This window comes from Cololabis saira, chromosome 21 (genome assembly GCF_033807715.1).
Source record: "Cololabis saira isolate AMF1-May2022 chromosome 21, fColSai1.1, whole genome shotgun sequence".
Taxonomy (NCBI): domain Eukaryota; kingdom Metazoa; phylum Chordata; class Actinopteri; order Beloniformes; family Belonidae; genus Cololabis; species Cololabis saira.
Window position 1 is genome coordinate 21,854,505 of NC_084607.1, and position 17,399 is coordinate 21,871,903.

Consider the following 17,399-nt stretch of genomic DNA (forward strand, 5'->3'; position numbering starts at 1 on the left):
GCACAGTCTTTCCTTTTTCCTCCCCCTCCTCGATTCTACATGCTTTCCTGTGTCCTCCTTTCTCTGACCTTTATCTTTTTTACCTCCCCCATACTCACTGGTCCTCTTCCTTTTTGTTTCTTCTTTTTATGTCTTGCATATCTCTGAACCATTCTTTTTGTCGTGCTTTTCCTCCTCCCTGCTCTTGTTTCCCTTCTGTTCTTTAAAAGTGCTTTGTGGTATACTAGACCCTGACAGTATTTACAAAAAGCAAAGCAATCTGATCCTCTGGAAGCAAGAAAAAAATCTTTTAGTGACTGTAATTGAAAACAGCATCACAGCAAGACCAAGAAGTCATTCCCAGCTCTCTCTCGTTGTTCATAAAAATTTTGCAGCGTTATACAGTTGAAGGAAGCAGATTATCTCTGACACCCCATAACTGTCCTTAACAGGAGAAAAACAATGCATAAAGCAGATTTTTTTGAGAGGATCAATTTATAAATCAGTAATGGCTGTTGAATATGAAGTCTGTATGCAATAGTTCATTCAACTATGTTTTGTTCCAGAAATAAGTCTAAAGAAATCTTAAACAACGTCTTCAGAAAAATAAAAAGGATATAACTAAAGAAGTCACAGTCACAATTAAAGGTCTTAAATGAGAAGCTTGTTTGACAAAAGTTTAACCAATCTACCACATCCACATTGTGCAGCTGTCTTTTTTTGTTTTTGTTTTGTTTTTTAATTTGCAGTTAACCTAAACAGTTTTTATTACATGTACAGGACATGTATTTTTCCGGGGAGGAAAAGAACAGATTCCATGATATGAAGAAGCTGGGAATCAGTTGACCTGCGGCTGAGGAGCTTGTTTAACCCCCTGCTAAAATAATTTAATCTGATCAGACCTGATTAGTGTGGTTGAACACGCATCTTAAATGTAAATATTCAAACACCTGATGTTCCTACATTGTGCTGTTTTTTACAATCCTGCTTGATCCGACACCAGCTGCTTTTTGTGCTCAGGTCAGTGTTATTAGTGCGCAGCAGCTGCTGAGCCACCAGTCTGACACTTCACAGATGGAGGTCAAATGTTTTAACATTTAAAGGACTGTACTCCAAATGCTCGGCTCCTGACACCTGTGTTTATTGTCCAAGAACCATTACAGAGCCGTAGTACATCATGGATGAGCAGACGGTGCTGAATACCTCTGTTTGATAAACGGTCCGTATACTCATGTGGAGGTTACTCTAAAGTTCTCCAGCTTTCTGGTTTGACTCTCAACAACAACAGAGTACGCTTCACTCACAGCTCGACATTCTCATGTCAACATCTCTCCATTGTGGGATTTTTTTATTTACTGAAGTTGACGACGGTTTACTACCTGCAATGAAAATGATTTATTTGGTTGGTGGGTATAGCTGCGTTTCCCACAGCTACGCTGCAGTGCTTTGAGGTCTCTTCTGTGTTGCATGCTTGCAGGGTTATTTATGGTGTTTGACTTCTTTGATTTTGGGGGAAATTGTTGGCCTGTTTTCATGAAGAACAGTGAACAATGCTTTTAAGTGGTTTTTTTCTGGATAACCATTTAGTTATCCGGTATTAATCCTTATGTTTCTCCTCCATTCACTCTGCCTCGTGTTGTCTGCATGTTTTTAACCATAACTCCTTAAAAAATGTTAATATTAACTAGTACTTTGAGCTCCGATCGATAACCTATATGTATACAGTACCTTGAATATCATAACAATGTCTTGGTCTAGAAAGTAAAGTGAATATGAAAATGCTGGTGCATCATAGACTGTTTATAGAGTATAGACTGGTCATTTGAGAATATTACATTTATCTGCACTCAAGGACAATGCAAAGGAAATATGTAGATGATGAGAACCCACATTTCCAAGCTAAGTTGCACTGATTTTATCCATATGATTAATTTTGTTCAGGACCATGTGGAGGTGGATTGTGTCCCTGTTAACACTGAGCCCAAAGCACGGTGGATCCTCAGACGTTTGCATCAGTTTACACAACCTTTTGGGTATAAATCTTTTGAACAGTTGAAACAGGTTCACATTATTAATTTGCTCACCTAATAGTGCTGGGCGATATGGACCAAAAGTCATATCTCGATATTTTCTAGCTAAATGGCGATACTCGATATATATCTCGATATTTTTTTCTGTGCCATAATTGGGGTTTCCCCCAAAGCATTATAGCATAGCATCTCTGTTAGCTTCATTTTTTTCTGAGGCAAACCCTTAAAAAAAACAGTCAGTTTTAATACAAAGCCTCGTGCTAAATGTCACACAGGTACCTTTATTAACAGAGGTCTGCATAATATCAAAATGTATAAAACAAATGAAATAAAAATAAACTGCATATATAGAATAAAAATGCTTCTTGAATAAAATAAAACAAATATCCCTTTCCTGCATAACAATTAAATTAAAATACACTGTGCAATTAATACAATGTAGACAGTAACAGGCAGACTTTTCCACTGAGGTTGACAGTTGTGCAAATAACAAAACATTTGTGCAAATCTCAAATAAAACATTCAAGTCAATTTGTCACAAAATAAGCTATATCAAAATCATAAAAAAAAATGTAAAAAAAAAAATATATATATATATATATATATATATTTTTTTTTTTTTAAATCGATATAAACAATATTGTCTCGTACCATATCGTGTTTGAAAATATATCGATATATATTAAAATCTCGATATATCGCCCAGCCCTATCACCTAATAAAGATATTAGTGCTTTTTCAAGTTCCCGCTAAAGCTGGATGATACTTGAGTGCACACAGGTTACCCTTGTATCTCAAGTGTCTGTCGTCCTATTTAATTTTCTGTCCATTTGCTTTGATGTTTTGCTGGTATCATGCCTCAGGTGAAACTCTGCTGTTGCAGCCTTGCCTGTCGAGGTCTGCTAGCCTGTGGCCACCATCAAAAAAAGAAAAAAGTGTCAACATCCACTGCGGCAACTAGAGGAGTAAAGGTTTTGTTAAAAACAGATAACGATGTTTGAGCTGAGCCTGATGAGTAGAAGGAAGGAAGGAGATAAGTGTCACAATGAAAAGGAGGAAAGACAACGGAATAATGAAGAGATGGAGTGAAAAAGGAAACTCGTGAGAGGAGAACCACGGTCAAAAATGAGTAGAGAGGAAATGGTGAGATTAGAAGGGAAAAGATCACAAGCAAAGCAAAGGTATGAGAACAAGGGAGGTGCAGTGGAGAGGTGGAGGAATTGCAGAAGTTGCTGACTGACTGCTGGAACAGGATGGGGAAGTGGTAAAGAGGCCAGGAGAACTGCTTCATAGGTGGGTCTGTATGACACATGGACTCACACAATGGAGCACATTATTAAAGTAAGGGCTCAAGGTTTTGAGTTTCCACAGTGGTGTTGCAGACCTCTGATTTCTGTTCTCCTTTCATTAATCAATGCAAGGCTGCTAATGCAACTTGAACCAGCTTGTTGTCTGTGCTACTGCATCTTGTTGCAGTCCATATGTTTGCAGAAAACCAATAGTTGTTAAATTCTTGGTCAGCAATCTAGGTATACGGTTGTATGTGTCTCCATGTCTCCATGCACTTGTCTGTGTGTGTAAAAGCTTTTCAGGTGTGTGTGCAGGGTTGTAGTGATCACCATGTTTAAATGCACAAACTAAAACATGTTCCCTGTGTATTTGTTAGTGCTGGGAATGGATCAACTTTCAGGTTGTTTTGTTTTTGGGGGGCTTTTTCCCCCCTCCAGTCTCTCATCAACAGGACAGTAATGCTGCACTCACAAGCAAGGGAACGGGAGGCCTTGTGAAGGGGAACAGCTGCATGCAGACACGTATAAACACTGTAATCCGAGTTCTTCACCTACACTGACTGAATACATTGTTACAGCCCCACTCATGTTCTGCACGCAGACTCCAGTCAAAAGTTGAATATTTATCTTTTGAAATGACATACAATTGTAGACATTCCACTGAAGAACATTAAGATAATGACTATCAAAACAAACGGCAGGAATAACTCGTTCTGCCAACTCCAAAGTACTGTAATACTAGAGAGTGTATTTTCTAATAGTTTTCTGGTGAGTCAAGAGACTATGTTGGAATGAGACCAGGAATCCCTTCTGTTTGAAATTTGGGAGGTGATTCAGCTGTGCTTGTTGGGATCCAGAGGGAGCTGCAATCTTATCAGCCGGCCCACAATATTTTGTCTCAACTAGAATATCCCAACAACTATGGATGGATTAGCAATAAATGTTGTTTCAGAGAGTGCATCTTGCTTTTTTGCCTCTTGTATTAAGGAATGTCATTTACTTTGACATGTTTTCTTTATTTTAGTATTTCTATGCATGGATTAAGCAGATTTAAGCTAACGGGCAGATATACCAAACTGGGCAACTTCATGTTGCAACACTGTGACTGTCCACTTATCATTGAACACAGCTGACATACAAACACGGGCCCAACCAGCACATTTCAGTAATAACTAAAACTCTACCAGGAAAATGCAAATAAGTGAGTCACAAACGAACAAACATACTTTTTGATAATCGTGTCGCTGTAAGAGTGAGACGTAGCTGCAGCTTGTATTTTGGCATAATGGTTACAAAGGTGGGCTTGCGTCTGGAAGACCCAGGTTCAAGTCCCCGGGATGGCAACCGAGGTGAACCACTATGGGCCCCTGAGCCCTAACTGCTCCCCGGGTGCTGGAAAAATGGCAGCCCACTGCTCCTAGTCAACTAGTGATGGGTCCAAAAAAGCAGAGTTGTACATTTCCACTTGTGGGATGAATAAAGGTAAATTATAACGGTGGGTGCTGTGTTCTACTGTCGAACTCAATCATTTCTGTGCTTGTTCTATGTTTTGTTTGTGCAGCACAAGAGCATATCTTCACTGTGTAAACATTACACCTACGTAATATCAGCATCCTAAAATGTTGTTATTGGCATGTAGTGCAGAGCTGTTGCATGTTGATGGAGAATCATTCACTTTAAGAGACATGGACCCCCCCTCACCCCCCAGCCCTAAGACTGACCCAGTGTCCTGATGTCCTGAATGACACAAATGTAACATTTTTTGATCAAATTATCAGAGATGTCGTATATAACAACTAGGGGTGGGTATTGGGAAGGACCTCACGATACGATACGCATCACGATACTTGAGCCACGATACGATACACATTGCGATATCCCGATTATGCGATATCCCGATTATTATATTCTACATAGTTCACCGAAAAATTTAAAAATGCATTACACATCTTAAAATCCAAGTTGTATATATGTACATCAGATGATAGTGATGGATCTTAAAAATCTGAGTTGCACGTTCATCAGATTATAGTGACAATTCATGGGACAAACTGAGTCAAAACAATGTTTTATTATAACTATACAAGCTAAAGTTACAACATATTTGTATATGTTTTTCATATTATTTACATCATATGAAATTAACATTAAATTTAGTATGAGGTTGCTTTAATTATGTGGCAAATGATAATAAACACAAGAAAGATGGGTACTAAAACCAAGGACAGGCACAGTGATCAGTCAGTATAGATATAAATCCATAAATAAATAAACCTCTGTCCATTATTTTTCATTTTTTAAGGACAGGCAATTGTGTTTATATAAAAAATAAATTATAAAATGAAATAAAACGTGAAATAAAACCTGGGCTCAGTGCAGGGCCCTCCCAGAGTTGGTAGAGAGTGGCAATGCCCAGGACTGTCACTTAGGTAGGAGCACTGGGTGATAGAATGGGAAAAAGATCGGGGATAAAAAAAATAAATAAAAAAAAATCGATATTCAAATTTTGAATATTGATATTGAATCGGCTGGAAAAGTATTGCGATATATTGCCATATCGATATTTTTGCCCACCCCTAATAACAACTTTTCAAACACTTCTTTAGAGCTCATGTACAGCTGCTGTTTTGGGGGCGGGTTCCGGCATCTTATCTCCAGCCCTCCCTTTGTATGGAGCGTGCTTCTTTTGTAATTAATGTTGCAGCTTTTCCCTACCCCCTCCATATGTACAAAAATAATGCAGCCAGATCTGAAACAGGGTGGTGATAAAGATGGAGTGGCTGTATAATTTTATCTGAGTGTGTGATGTCTCAGTACCACGCAAGTCTGAGCAGCTCATTGGATGACAGAGTTCCAGATACTTTCAGCCTTCAACCAAGTAGCAGGGTTGTCACCTCTAAATATTTTAGAAGGTAGTACGGTAACTTCAGATGCCCAAATATTTACTTTTAATCACAAAAAAGACATCCCTCGTCATAATGTCCCCTTTTACCCACTCAAGTTATTTATTCCCAGCATACAGCAGATCCATGAAATGAGCTGATTGTGTATCTTCATTAACATGAATTAGGGCTGGGCGATATGGACCAAAAGTCATATCTCGATATTTTCTAGCTGAATGGAGATACTCGATATATATGGATATTTTTTCTGTGCCATAATTGGGGTTTCCCCCAAAGCATTATAGCATAGCATCTCTGTTAGCTTCATTTTTTTCTGAGGCAAACCCTTAAAAAAACAGTTTTAATACAAAACCTCGTGCCAAATGTCACACAGGTACCTTTATTAACAGAGGTCTGCACAATATCAAAATGTATAAAACAAATGAAATAAAAATAAACTGCATATATAGAATAAAAATGCTTCTTGAATAAAATAAAACAAATATCCCTTTCCTGCATAACAATTACATTAAAATACACTGTGCAATTAATACAATGTAGACAGTAACAGACAGACTTTTCCACTGAGGTTGACAGTTGTGAAAATAACAAAACATTTGTTCAAATCTCAAATAAAACAAGTCAATTTGTCACAAAATAAGCTATATCAAAATCATTAAAAAAAAAAATATATATATATATATATATATTTAATAATCAATATAAACGATATTGTCTCGTACCATATCACGTTTGAAAATATATCGATATATATTAAAATCTCGATATATCGCCCAGCCCTAACATGAATCGAGAAAAAGGCCTGGCAACATGACAGTTTAATAAGTTGTGCATTTTTTTGGTCATTGTTAGAAATGTACATTCTTGTAGCCTGGACACTTTCCAAGACAAACGGCAGTGAACCTCTCTCGTCCACTTATTCATCTTCCCTGCAGTATCTGTTTTTTATATTTGCACACATTGTTTCACCTTCCCGTTAAAAGTTTTGTTCCTCCATATTTTACCTCAATAGCATCATAACCTTTTCTCCTCCTTTCTCTGTGTCCAACCAGAACCAGAAGGTTTTCTCAACTACAGAAGCAGTGCCATGTCTGAGACGGTGGTGCCTGACTCCATGGTGTCCCCGGCAGTAGGGAGTGTGTACGGGGAGAAGGCCGGCGGCCCCCTGGTGGACTTCAGTTATGTGGGCATTGATGCCATTCTGGAGCAGATGAGGAGGAAGGCCATGAAGCAGGGATTTGAACTCAACATTATGGTTGTAGGTAAGTTGTGTGTTTACACTTCATAAAATCACAGAAAACACAATTGTGACAAATAGTATGGTAGCGGAGCAAGACGTTCTGGTCCGTATCACCCTCACAGAGCAAAAGGCAATACATGCATTTGTCATTGCACTCAACTCCGGCTGTGTGGAGTCTGGGTGATCCACTGTGGATGGTTACACTACTGCGATTGCTCAAGAATACCCCCCAAAAATAATTATTGAACCAATGAGATTTATTGTAGAGTTGAGGATGTTTGCTTCCTACTGAATGTTACTGGATATATCTAGCTGTCTCATTCTTTAAACTTGAATCCCAACTTGAGTACATGTCGAGCAGCGGAGGGCTGCATTACCTCTGCCATGGCTGAATAAAAAGCTATCCTGCATCCAGATCATCCCTTACTTCATGAATCTCCCCAAAACCACCTAGGCTGAGGGGAAAAAATGCACTTTACTCTGAATATTTTTGATTATATATATTTTTCTTTTGCTCTCATATTCTGAGCTTCTTCATCACAACAAGTCCTTTTGAAAAAATCATAAACTAAATCATAAACTCCAAAAATTATACTTGAGTGTCAGTTTATCTTTTAACAACCTCAGTCAACTGTTTTGGGTCTTATTATTCAGATATGATGCTTTTCTCTCTCATCAACTTCTGACAGAAAATTGAGGCCTCAGTCTTATTTTAATAAGCAGCAGCAGTCTTTCATTGAGACCTCAACACTGTGATCTGATACCTTTTTTGAAAAAAGGTTTTAATTATAGACACTTGAACAAGGTCCCAGTCATCTATTGATCTCGTGACAGTCTCTGTCTCGTATAAAGAAGCTTGCTTCAGAAAAAGCCTTGGGCTCAAAGTGTTGAATGACATTTTTCCACAAAAAAATGAGCACAACAGGAACAAGAAGACGCATTGATGCTTTTTTTTTTTTTTTTTTAAGAAAAGGATTGCATGATTACGTTAGTTTTTCCATGGCTGGTCTAACAGTTTTGATATTGAAGTGGTGCATTTGCATGTTTGAAAAGTAAAGCAAAGTACTCAGGACATGCACGTTTCCTTTATCTGTTGGATAAACTGTGTTAAAGAAGAAAGCAGGTAAAAATCTCCCTGTTTCTGTCAAAAAAGGCACAAACAGTGGCAAACACGAAGTGTAATGGTAAATGATTTTCATCTGGTAAGGTGTCTTGTTTGCTCATAGCTTCTAAATCTGTATTTATACATTTAAAAAAACTTGTTTTAATCACATACTGCACAGGAGCCAAGCACAGAATCTTCATTTGCAAATGTTGGCTTTAAAAAACTTAAAAGGTAATAGAAGGACCGATTTTACATGTGGTGCCTCCAAAGACTTCCAGATGCCGGGATATGCCAGTTTTACATGTGGCATGTGCCGCTGATTGCCTTTGGATGTGCATGTTTTTGAGAGTTCATCTCCAAAAGCCGGAGGTTTTCCATGTTGACGTAACCTGAAGATGAACTGTGCACTGTCACTTCCCAGCGGGCCCCTCCTAACTCCTCGCCATTAACCCATTGGCATGTAAACATTGCACTTATTCCATTATCCCAGATTCAGAGCATTTAATCAGCAAACTGCCACAGTGAATGGGCTGTATTGTATTAATGTCAGAAATGACCTCACTGTAGTAGAACATTTGAAAAGTTCAGCATTTGCATGATTTGCAGGACGACACTGTTTGTCACTGCGGTACCACAACAACCCAAGTCCAAATTAATTGAGAGTTTCAGGCGATCATGAAACATCTGAACTGAATTGTGTTTGGGTTTATTATAGTATCTGTATGTAAACTCTTGTGTTTTCACTCATTGTCTGCCTTCTTGCCTGCAGGACAGAGTGGCCTGGGAAAGTCTACTCTCATGAACACGCTGTTCAAGTCTAAAGTCAGCCGGAAGTCTGTGCTGGCCACATCCCAGGAGAAGATACCCAAAACAATTGAGATAAAGTCCATCAGTCATGGTATAGCTCAGCCAGCTTTACTGTTTCCTTCATTTTCATATTGCTTCTCTCTGTAGTTAATTAATTTCCAACTTCAACACCATTTCTTTCAAGATATCCACAAGATATGTGTTTAGGACATTGTATATGCTGCGCTGACACTTACTGGCCTTGTGTGTGTGTGGTTTGGTTTGTTTGTTTCTTTTTGTGTGTGGAGACATCGAGGAGAAGGGAGTGAGGATGAAGCTGACAGTCATTGACACACCGGGCTTTGGAGATCAGATCAACAATGAGAACTGGTACAACTTCAGCATCAGTGCAGCAACCATTAAAGATATGACACTTGTACTGACATCATCATCTAACCAAACACTCCTCCCCTTCTCCCACTTCTTTTGATTTCCTACCTTCTACGTGACATCATTCTTTCCTTTTTTCTGTCCCCATCCGCCATGATCTTTATTTCATTCTATTCTTCCCGTGATCAGCTGGCAGCCCATCATGAAGTTCATTAACGACCAGTATGAAGCATACCTACAGGAGGAAATCAACATCAACAGGAAGAAAAGGATTCCAGACTCTAGAGTCCACTGCTGCATATACTTCATCCCCCCGACTGGACACTGGTAACTACACACACTGACATGAGTAACTATAAAGATGAAGTCTAAGTTCACCAGAAATAAACACAGTTTAAAAATGTCTTCCTTGTCACCCTTCAAGGAGTTAACCAAAAAAAAAGTACACATTCAGTCTTTTAAAAAAAAAATCCCTACTTGGTGAGAGGAAACATGTTTGAGCTGCTGCTGTTACAGACAGTAACACTGTTTTACCTGCTCGCGTCTGCAGATACTCACACAGACTGTTTATTCTCAGTTTTTTAAGCAATGTCAGATGGCTTTGTGAGCCTCATATTGAACACAGACTCCTGCGCTTTCCCATCAGAACAAGAAAACAAATATTCCAATGCGCACACTGGAAAGAGAGGCTGCTCCTTGTCAGCCATAGAAGCAGCACTGGGTCCCACGTTTTAGGAATGGATTTGTTACAGATGCACACATCTGGCTCTGATCGAAGTACCTAAGCTGCCCTGCTTCTCTGCACTCAGTTGACTTGGCTCAGCTCGTGATTGGAGCTCAAGAGACTGGGGTGTAGTAGAAGAGGGAATTAGGGGGTGGGTATTCTGTCCAGGAGGTGATAGATTAACCATACTTTTTTTTTTTTTTTTTTTTTCTTGGGGCCTAGGAGAGAAAAATGTTGTAGCAGCTGCCACTTCTACACGCAAAAATACAGTTGATAACTGAGTCCAGCTCGAGAGCTGCGCCTCTACTAATTTATTGTGTCGTTGCCCGTCTTTACTCAGAGTGCTGGTGTGAAATAGCCCTGTGTCTCCAGCCAGGGATGTTTTATGTTGATCCTAAACTGCAGAAGTCACATGGCCGGAGCTGCAGCTGCTTGGGGCTTCCCTTAAAAAGCCTAATAAGAGAGTAGAAAGAAGGATTATGGAGACGGCAAGTCTGTGTGTGTGTCAGTTTTGCCCTCTTGTCCTTCAGTGTGCTCTTGCATGGGTGCACAGGTCATGCTATTGTCAGGCGGGTGAGAATCCTTTGCCCTGATGCATGCAGATGCGTTTTCACACTATACTGTAGGAAAGGCTCCTTCGTGGGCCGCTAGTCCTCTCATCAAGTAGCTGTAATATGATCATGTCATGGATGCGTGGTAACAGTTGTAGATCTGTTGCAGTCATTCCTTTCCTTTGGGATAATTGTCAGGAATATCTGCCCTCTGGTGTGAGGCTTATTAGTTTCATGTGTGTTTGTCTCCTCCTTTCTCAGTCTGCGGCCTCTTGATGTAGAGTTCATGAGACGGCTCAGTAAGGTGGTCAACATTGTTCCAGTCATTGCCAAAGCAGATACACTCACGCTGGAAGAGAGGGACTTTTTCAAAAAGAAGGTAGCTTCTTTCTGCTTTTTTTCTTCTTTTTTTTTCTTCCTGCTTTATGAATATTAATGCATAAATATCCATCAAGTGAGGTTTTTTATTTACAGATCATAGTTGGTCACTAATCCTGGTAATGCCACTTCTAATCTACACTGTGCAGATTTAAGCACTTTTATTTAGCATCTCAAGACATCTTAAGACTGAGCATGTTTGTCTAAAGATCCTGTGAATTAAGGTCTTACACATCATACTTTAAGTTTTGTTCTGTGCTTTTGAACATGCTCTTTCCAGATTAGGGAAGAGTTGCGAGCCAATGGGATTGATGTTTACCCGCAGAAGGAATTTGACGAGGATGCAGAGGACAGGATGATTAATGAAAAGATCAGGGTAATGGCGTGATTTCTAAGCTTTAACAAAAGTGTAATATTTCTGGAAGGAGTTGTGACTATTTTTTTTTACTGACCATGAGTGTGTTGACCTTGTAATTTTGGAGCAGGAGATGATCCCCTTTGCGGTGGTGGGCAGCGACCAGGAGTACCAGGTCAATGGTAGGAGGCTGCTGGGGAGGAAGACCAAGTGGGGAACTATTGAAGGTACAAGTCTCGCTCCTCTCTGCGTTTATCATTTATTGTAATCCTTCAGCACAACGGTACACACACAATTAACAATGAAGTGGTTCTAATAAGAAGAGAAAAAGGGACGGGGTCACAGTCTGTGCCAACAATGCTCCTTTCAGTTCCCAGACTGTCGTCTTCTGCCTTGCAGCTGGCTCAGGCCTGCAGCAGATGATGTGTCTGAAAAGCCCTGATTTATTTCACGCAAATAATAGTTGCAGTGTGGATGCTTTCAAAGGATAAAGCAGTATTTAATGGATGATATTTAGTTGATTTTTTGGTTGGCTGTGTCTTTAATACCTGTGTATAAATACAGCCTGATCCTCGTAGATTACAAGCTGTTTTGTTTTTTGTTCAGCTTTACCTGCAGGCCTGTCTCGTCCCTTTTCTTCCATTTGTTCACTTTTTTTTCTTCAGTATAGGACTGGGCTTTCAATATTTAATCATGTTATCCACTCCAGACAGGCACCACCCCTTAATAGAGTGTCTCATTAAGGAAGTTTAATTTCCTGTCAGCTCTGCAGAATAACACACACACACACACGGGTGGGAGATTTTTGTGAAGGAATTCTTAATTTCTCAGGCGGATGTAGTTATAAAGATCTGTGCTGCAAGGGAGGGCATCTGACTGATGACATAATTGATATTACTGCTGTCACCAAGGCCCCTGACTCCCTCTAGTGGACAGTTCAAGGAGCTCAACATTAAATAGTCATGAATGCAAAGCACACAGCTCACATTGTTATGTTTTAGTTTTTTTCCCCCCAAAGGTTATAAAAACTGTTTTTCTTCTTTCCCTCTTTTCTGTGTAGTTGAGAACATAGCCCACTGTGAGTTTGCTTACTTGCGGGACCTCCTCATTAGGTGAGTAGATGTTTATCTGGTTCATTCACACATCATAATATGGGTTATGAAATAAACATGTTAAATCTGACAAATGCCTTTTTACTGAGTGATTTATGATTTCAAAACATCTGTTCAAAGTGAATGCTCGACGTTTGGTTTCAAACTTAAACACATGTAGATGCTCCCAACTCTTGTAAATGGAAGTTTATAGGAACTTGGTTGACTCCATGAGATCAGTGTATTTAAATAATACGCCGACCGAGTGTCCATTATTAAAGCATGTCCAAGTTTTAAACAATTACAGTTCAATAGTGAAAAAGTAGCCAAAACAACATTTTTCCATATGTCACCAAAATATTTCCATACACCAACTTTTCCTTTTTTTCTCCTTTTATTTGCATTTCACATGAATATCAAATTGGAGTAAATTATATTTAATAAGTATTGTCTTTCAGAATGGTCCAAAAAAAAGCCCTTGGATTTATTTAACAAAAATAGATAAACATGACATTTTATAACTAAGTTGTTCTCCGATAAGTCAGAAGTGACTGGTGTGCACCAAGCGTAGTTTTAGTCTATAAACAATGTCCAGACGTTTTTTTTTGCTTTGTATCTTAATTGATAGTTTTTACATACAGATATAACTTCATGCAGTTTAGTTTTCAGTAAATCTAAACTGTTACCTTATTTTAACTCTTCAGACAGTCAACAAACACTGGATGCTTCAATTCAGATTCAAAAGTACTTTATTCATCCCCAAAGGGAAATTAATTTAATACAATTAAATAAATTACTTTGTTTAATTAACACACCATTATAAATTCACCCGACTGAGCAAAAGGGGCATTGTGTAAAAGTCACTAAAGATGGTTGCTATGACAGTAACAGTAACAGCTGGTGCACATTGCTGTGACCTTATATCCATATATTTTTCAGGTTTGTAGCCTCTTACATGAAATGTTTCATGTGTTTAAAGATCTTTGTGACAATTGGAGCATACTCTTTGTTTAAATATCTTCCTATAATGCTTTTTTTCTGATTATAAACTAGAATCTGAAAGAATGCATCAATGTTTTTCCTGGAACGTTAAAGTAGATATGCCTCATTGTAAATCTGTCACGGTAGAAGCAGCACATTAGCAGGGCTGCTCCGCTCTTCCAACCTATTCTGTATTAAATTGTAGGCCACCTCTGTTTGCAGTATTTAAAAATACAATAGTAGAAGAGCAAAAACATGTGTATTACGGCATCTGCATACACAGCTGGATTGAATAGAGGTGCAGCACGTCTCTTTGACACGTGAATAACAAGACACTTCTGTTCTCTGTGTTGATACAAACAGTTTCAGGCGATTTCAACACATTGCTCTGTGTAAGTTTGAACTTTTATGCATGTTTTCTTAATCTCCTTAACTGTTTTCGTTGGCCTGTTTTCTGTTTTTAAGGACCCACATGCAGAACATTAAGGACATCACAAGCAGCATCCACTACGAAATGTATCGCGTGAGACGCCTCAATGAGAATAACACGGCGGTGGCTCATGCCAACGGCCTCCCGGAACATCATCTGGCCGCCCACGAGATGTAGACGCCACCTGTCCCATCTGCAGAGTGATGCATCAGCTGTGAGACTTTGATCTTCAAGGACAGTCCTCCCACCACCCCAGCCCCCATCTCACAGGTGGGAAAGAAACTCAGAAACCTGCCCGAGGGACTTGATTTTCAATGACTTTCTGCAGCTGAAAGGACTATTCATGTCAGTTTATTGCCTCTTTAACAAACCTTACCCTCTCACTCTTGCTGACAAAGACAGTGAAGTGAAGGCTTAGTCTTCATAATGTGCTGCAGCTTTTTTTTCTTTTTTTTTTTTTTAACTTGCCTACAGATCTAACACTTAATATTTGCCAACATGTCCGTTTATACCAAAGACAACAGACCGCTGTCACAATTCCTCCATTTATTTCTCATTTGTTTTAATCAGTAACATCGTTTTGCAAGTTTGGCGAGTCTTTTTCTTACAGTTCTTTTGTGCCACAACAACAGAACACAGCAGAACTGCTTTGTTTTTTGTCTTTAAGCACGCACTATACCAGCCTGTGTGAAAAGTGATAATACCCATTATTGCACTTGATCACTTCGTTGTATGTCATTGACGAGGCGTGTTGAAGAGGGCCGGGCAGCACTTTCCCAATACGTGGCTCGTACGTTCAACAGCGGAGCGCTGCATCATTCAGCCGTCTCCCACTACGACAAACGGTTACCAAATAGCACATCATATGTTTGATTATCTGGTTTTGTTTTCGTCACCGTCTGTGTTTTGCTTTATTTGTTAAGTGTTCATATCTTCTTAAATATAGATGTCTTTGACGTCTTTTTAAATTCCCATTTAAGAACGTCGTTGATTTATTCAAATATCTTGAGAGTGATTTAAGACGGAAAAGTATTTATGTGCGTTTTTAAAAAAATGTGAATGTTTTTCATCAGTTGTGGTCCAATTACTGAGATTACACACACACACACACACACACACACACACACACATGCACACATACACGGTAACACAACGTATTCACACATAGATGTACTTCTTTGAGGCCCACCATAGTGCCTTATTTATTGGAGAATGTTAGCATGTTGGCTGAAACTGGAAAGAGCAGGTTTGTTGTTTCCAACTTGAATACATTTAGACTTATTTCAGTCGTTTGTGTCATTTATCTGGAGAGAGTTTTTTTTTTCTTCCTATTTTCCTCTGATGTACCAAGGATCTTGTCAATCGCATATAATCCCCTAAACTGTCACTGTCATGCTCTGTCCTGTATATTCATCTGTGTTCTGATACATTTTTGTACTTGTATTATTGACAACAAATTTTCCTTTATCTTATTTTAAATAAATAAAGATTGAAGTTGTAAATATTTCATTGATTTATACTTTCTCCCGTTTACAACCCAGAGAAAGAGCTGGGTCTGTAAAAACTCTCCATGCCGGCTAAAACACCACTTTTTAGATAATTTTCTGCAACGCTGGATCCCCTCAGCATTTCATCGCAGGTGTAATTCACTTACTGGAGCACTTAAGTTGTCGTTAAGCCTTTTTACTTGATTAGCTTCTGAAATCAATATGGCTAGTGCCTAGCTGATTAGCACTAATTACTTGAATGCACGAGCGCGTCTTTTCTCCCTCATTATGGGAGACGGGAGGAGACGAGTCCTGAGCTCCAGACGTATCCGTGTGAGAATTTGCAGACATCAGCATCGGGACTGACGAGAACAGCAGAATTTACATGATACAAAGACAGAAGTCAAGTAAATCATCAAAATCATTTCTATCTAAAATAATAGACATTTTCTTGAAGTGTAAAGGTGTGAGACGAACAGTTGCACCTTCTTATTCCAGATATGAGAACTTAAATGAGATGACTCATCAAAGCATAGCTGTTGTCATGTGACCTGACATTTCATCATTTAACCGTTTTAAAATCATAACAAACGTTTCACTCATGATTCGCCATTCAGAGCATTTCAAAATGGCGATCTGCGGTATTTTTCTAAATGGCGTCTGCCGTGCGCCATCCTCTGTGGCACCCGCCTGTGACACCCATGACCACAACCCTCCCACATTAAACCTCTACATTCTCACACTTCTTTCTCCATCCTGCCCCTTTCTCTCTTCAAAAACACACACACACTTACAAAAACTGCTTGGAAGCGGCTGCATCGCTACACACACTGACCGTGCCTCGCCGCCTCGCCACCTCCCCACATGCCACCCAGCACTCTGCCGCCTGCTTTAATGACATTCATTAATGAGCTACATGCCTCATGGATACTGATGAAGTTGGCAACTCAGAGAGAGAGAAAGGGACAGTCTGCTTCACAGCAAAGCTGCGTTTCAGATGCTCGCGGATGCAGGTCTGCTTGAATGCGTGCTGAGTTTTAGCAGGAGCGTATCAGATGGGTTATATGTGCCTGATTGCACCGTGCCAGCTGTTTTCAATTCTTGGTGACAGTTTAGCAGCTTTGGCACGATGCTGCCAGGTTGTCTGTCATCCACAACAGCACACTAGGTAGGACAGACCACCTTAACCAGGCGTTATGGCTCAAGCATAGATTAAGTATAGGCATGTGTGACCCTGTGGCGAAGGATCCTCAACTCCCAGCAAACACCCTGAACCCCACATCGCTTTAAAGCTGTTTTGGTACAAGTGTCCCCTGAATGTAATGTGATGTAATTTGAAAAGCTTGCTTATTGTTTAGACCTGGCAGCAGGTGATGGATGGCTCCGATCAGAGCGCAACGAGCCCTGCAGACGTGCAGCATTTGGTGAATGCTCATCCTGGATACGATTAAAGTATACAGAGGTGATTTAAATGTTTTAATCTAAACAGGAGGTGAAATGTTTTGTTGGTTTTTTTCACCTTAATTCCATCAGAAGCTGTAGTTGCCATGCTCCTCGTGAGTTGCTGCACCTCCATTTGTTTGACAGATGTGCTGAGCCTTATTGAGTTTTATTTCAGCTGCATGGAGTCTACATGGTACCAATTAACACCTGTTTTCGAGATGAGCCTAATGAAACCGC

General features: G+C 39.5%; 1 protein-coding gene across 5 annotated transcripts in view; it reads left to right on the plus strand.

The window, feature by feature from the left end:
• LOC133422689 (septin-9-like) overlaps positions 1–15,736 on the plus strand; it is an 83,981-nt gene extending 68,245 nt beyond the window's left edge. For all 5 annotated transcript variants that reach the window (XM_061712721.1, XM_061712723.1, XM_061712724.1 and 2 more), the window contains 9 exons: positions 7,254–7,463; positions 9,316–9,444; positions 9,641–9,722; positions 9,912–10,049; positions 11,259–11,376; positions 11,656–11,751; positions 11,861–11,957; positions 12,791–12,842; positions 14,268–15,736. In XM_061712721.1, the coding sequence (XP_061568705.1) occupies positions 7,254–7,463; positions 9,316–9,444; positions 9,641–9,722; positions 9,912–10,049; positions 11,259–11,376; positions 11,656–11,751; positions 11,861–11,957; positions 12,791–12,842; positions 14,268–14,409 (1,064 nt within the window). In that variant the 3' untranslated portion in view covers positions 14,410–15,736. The remainder of the gene's footprint in view (positions 1–7,253; positions 7,464–9,315; positions 9,445–9,640; positions 9,723–9,911; positions 10,050–11,258; positions 11,377–11,655; positions 11,752–11,860; positions 11,958–12,790; positions 12,843–14,267) is intronic.
• The last annotated feature ends 1,663 nt before the right edge of the window (positions 15,737–17,399 follow it).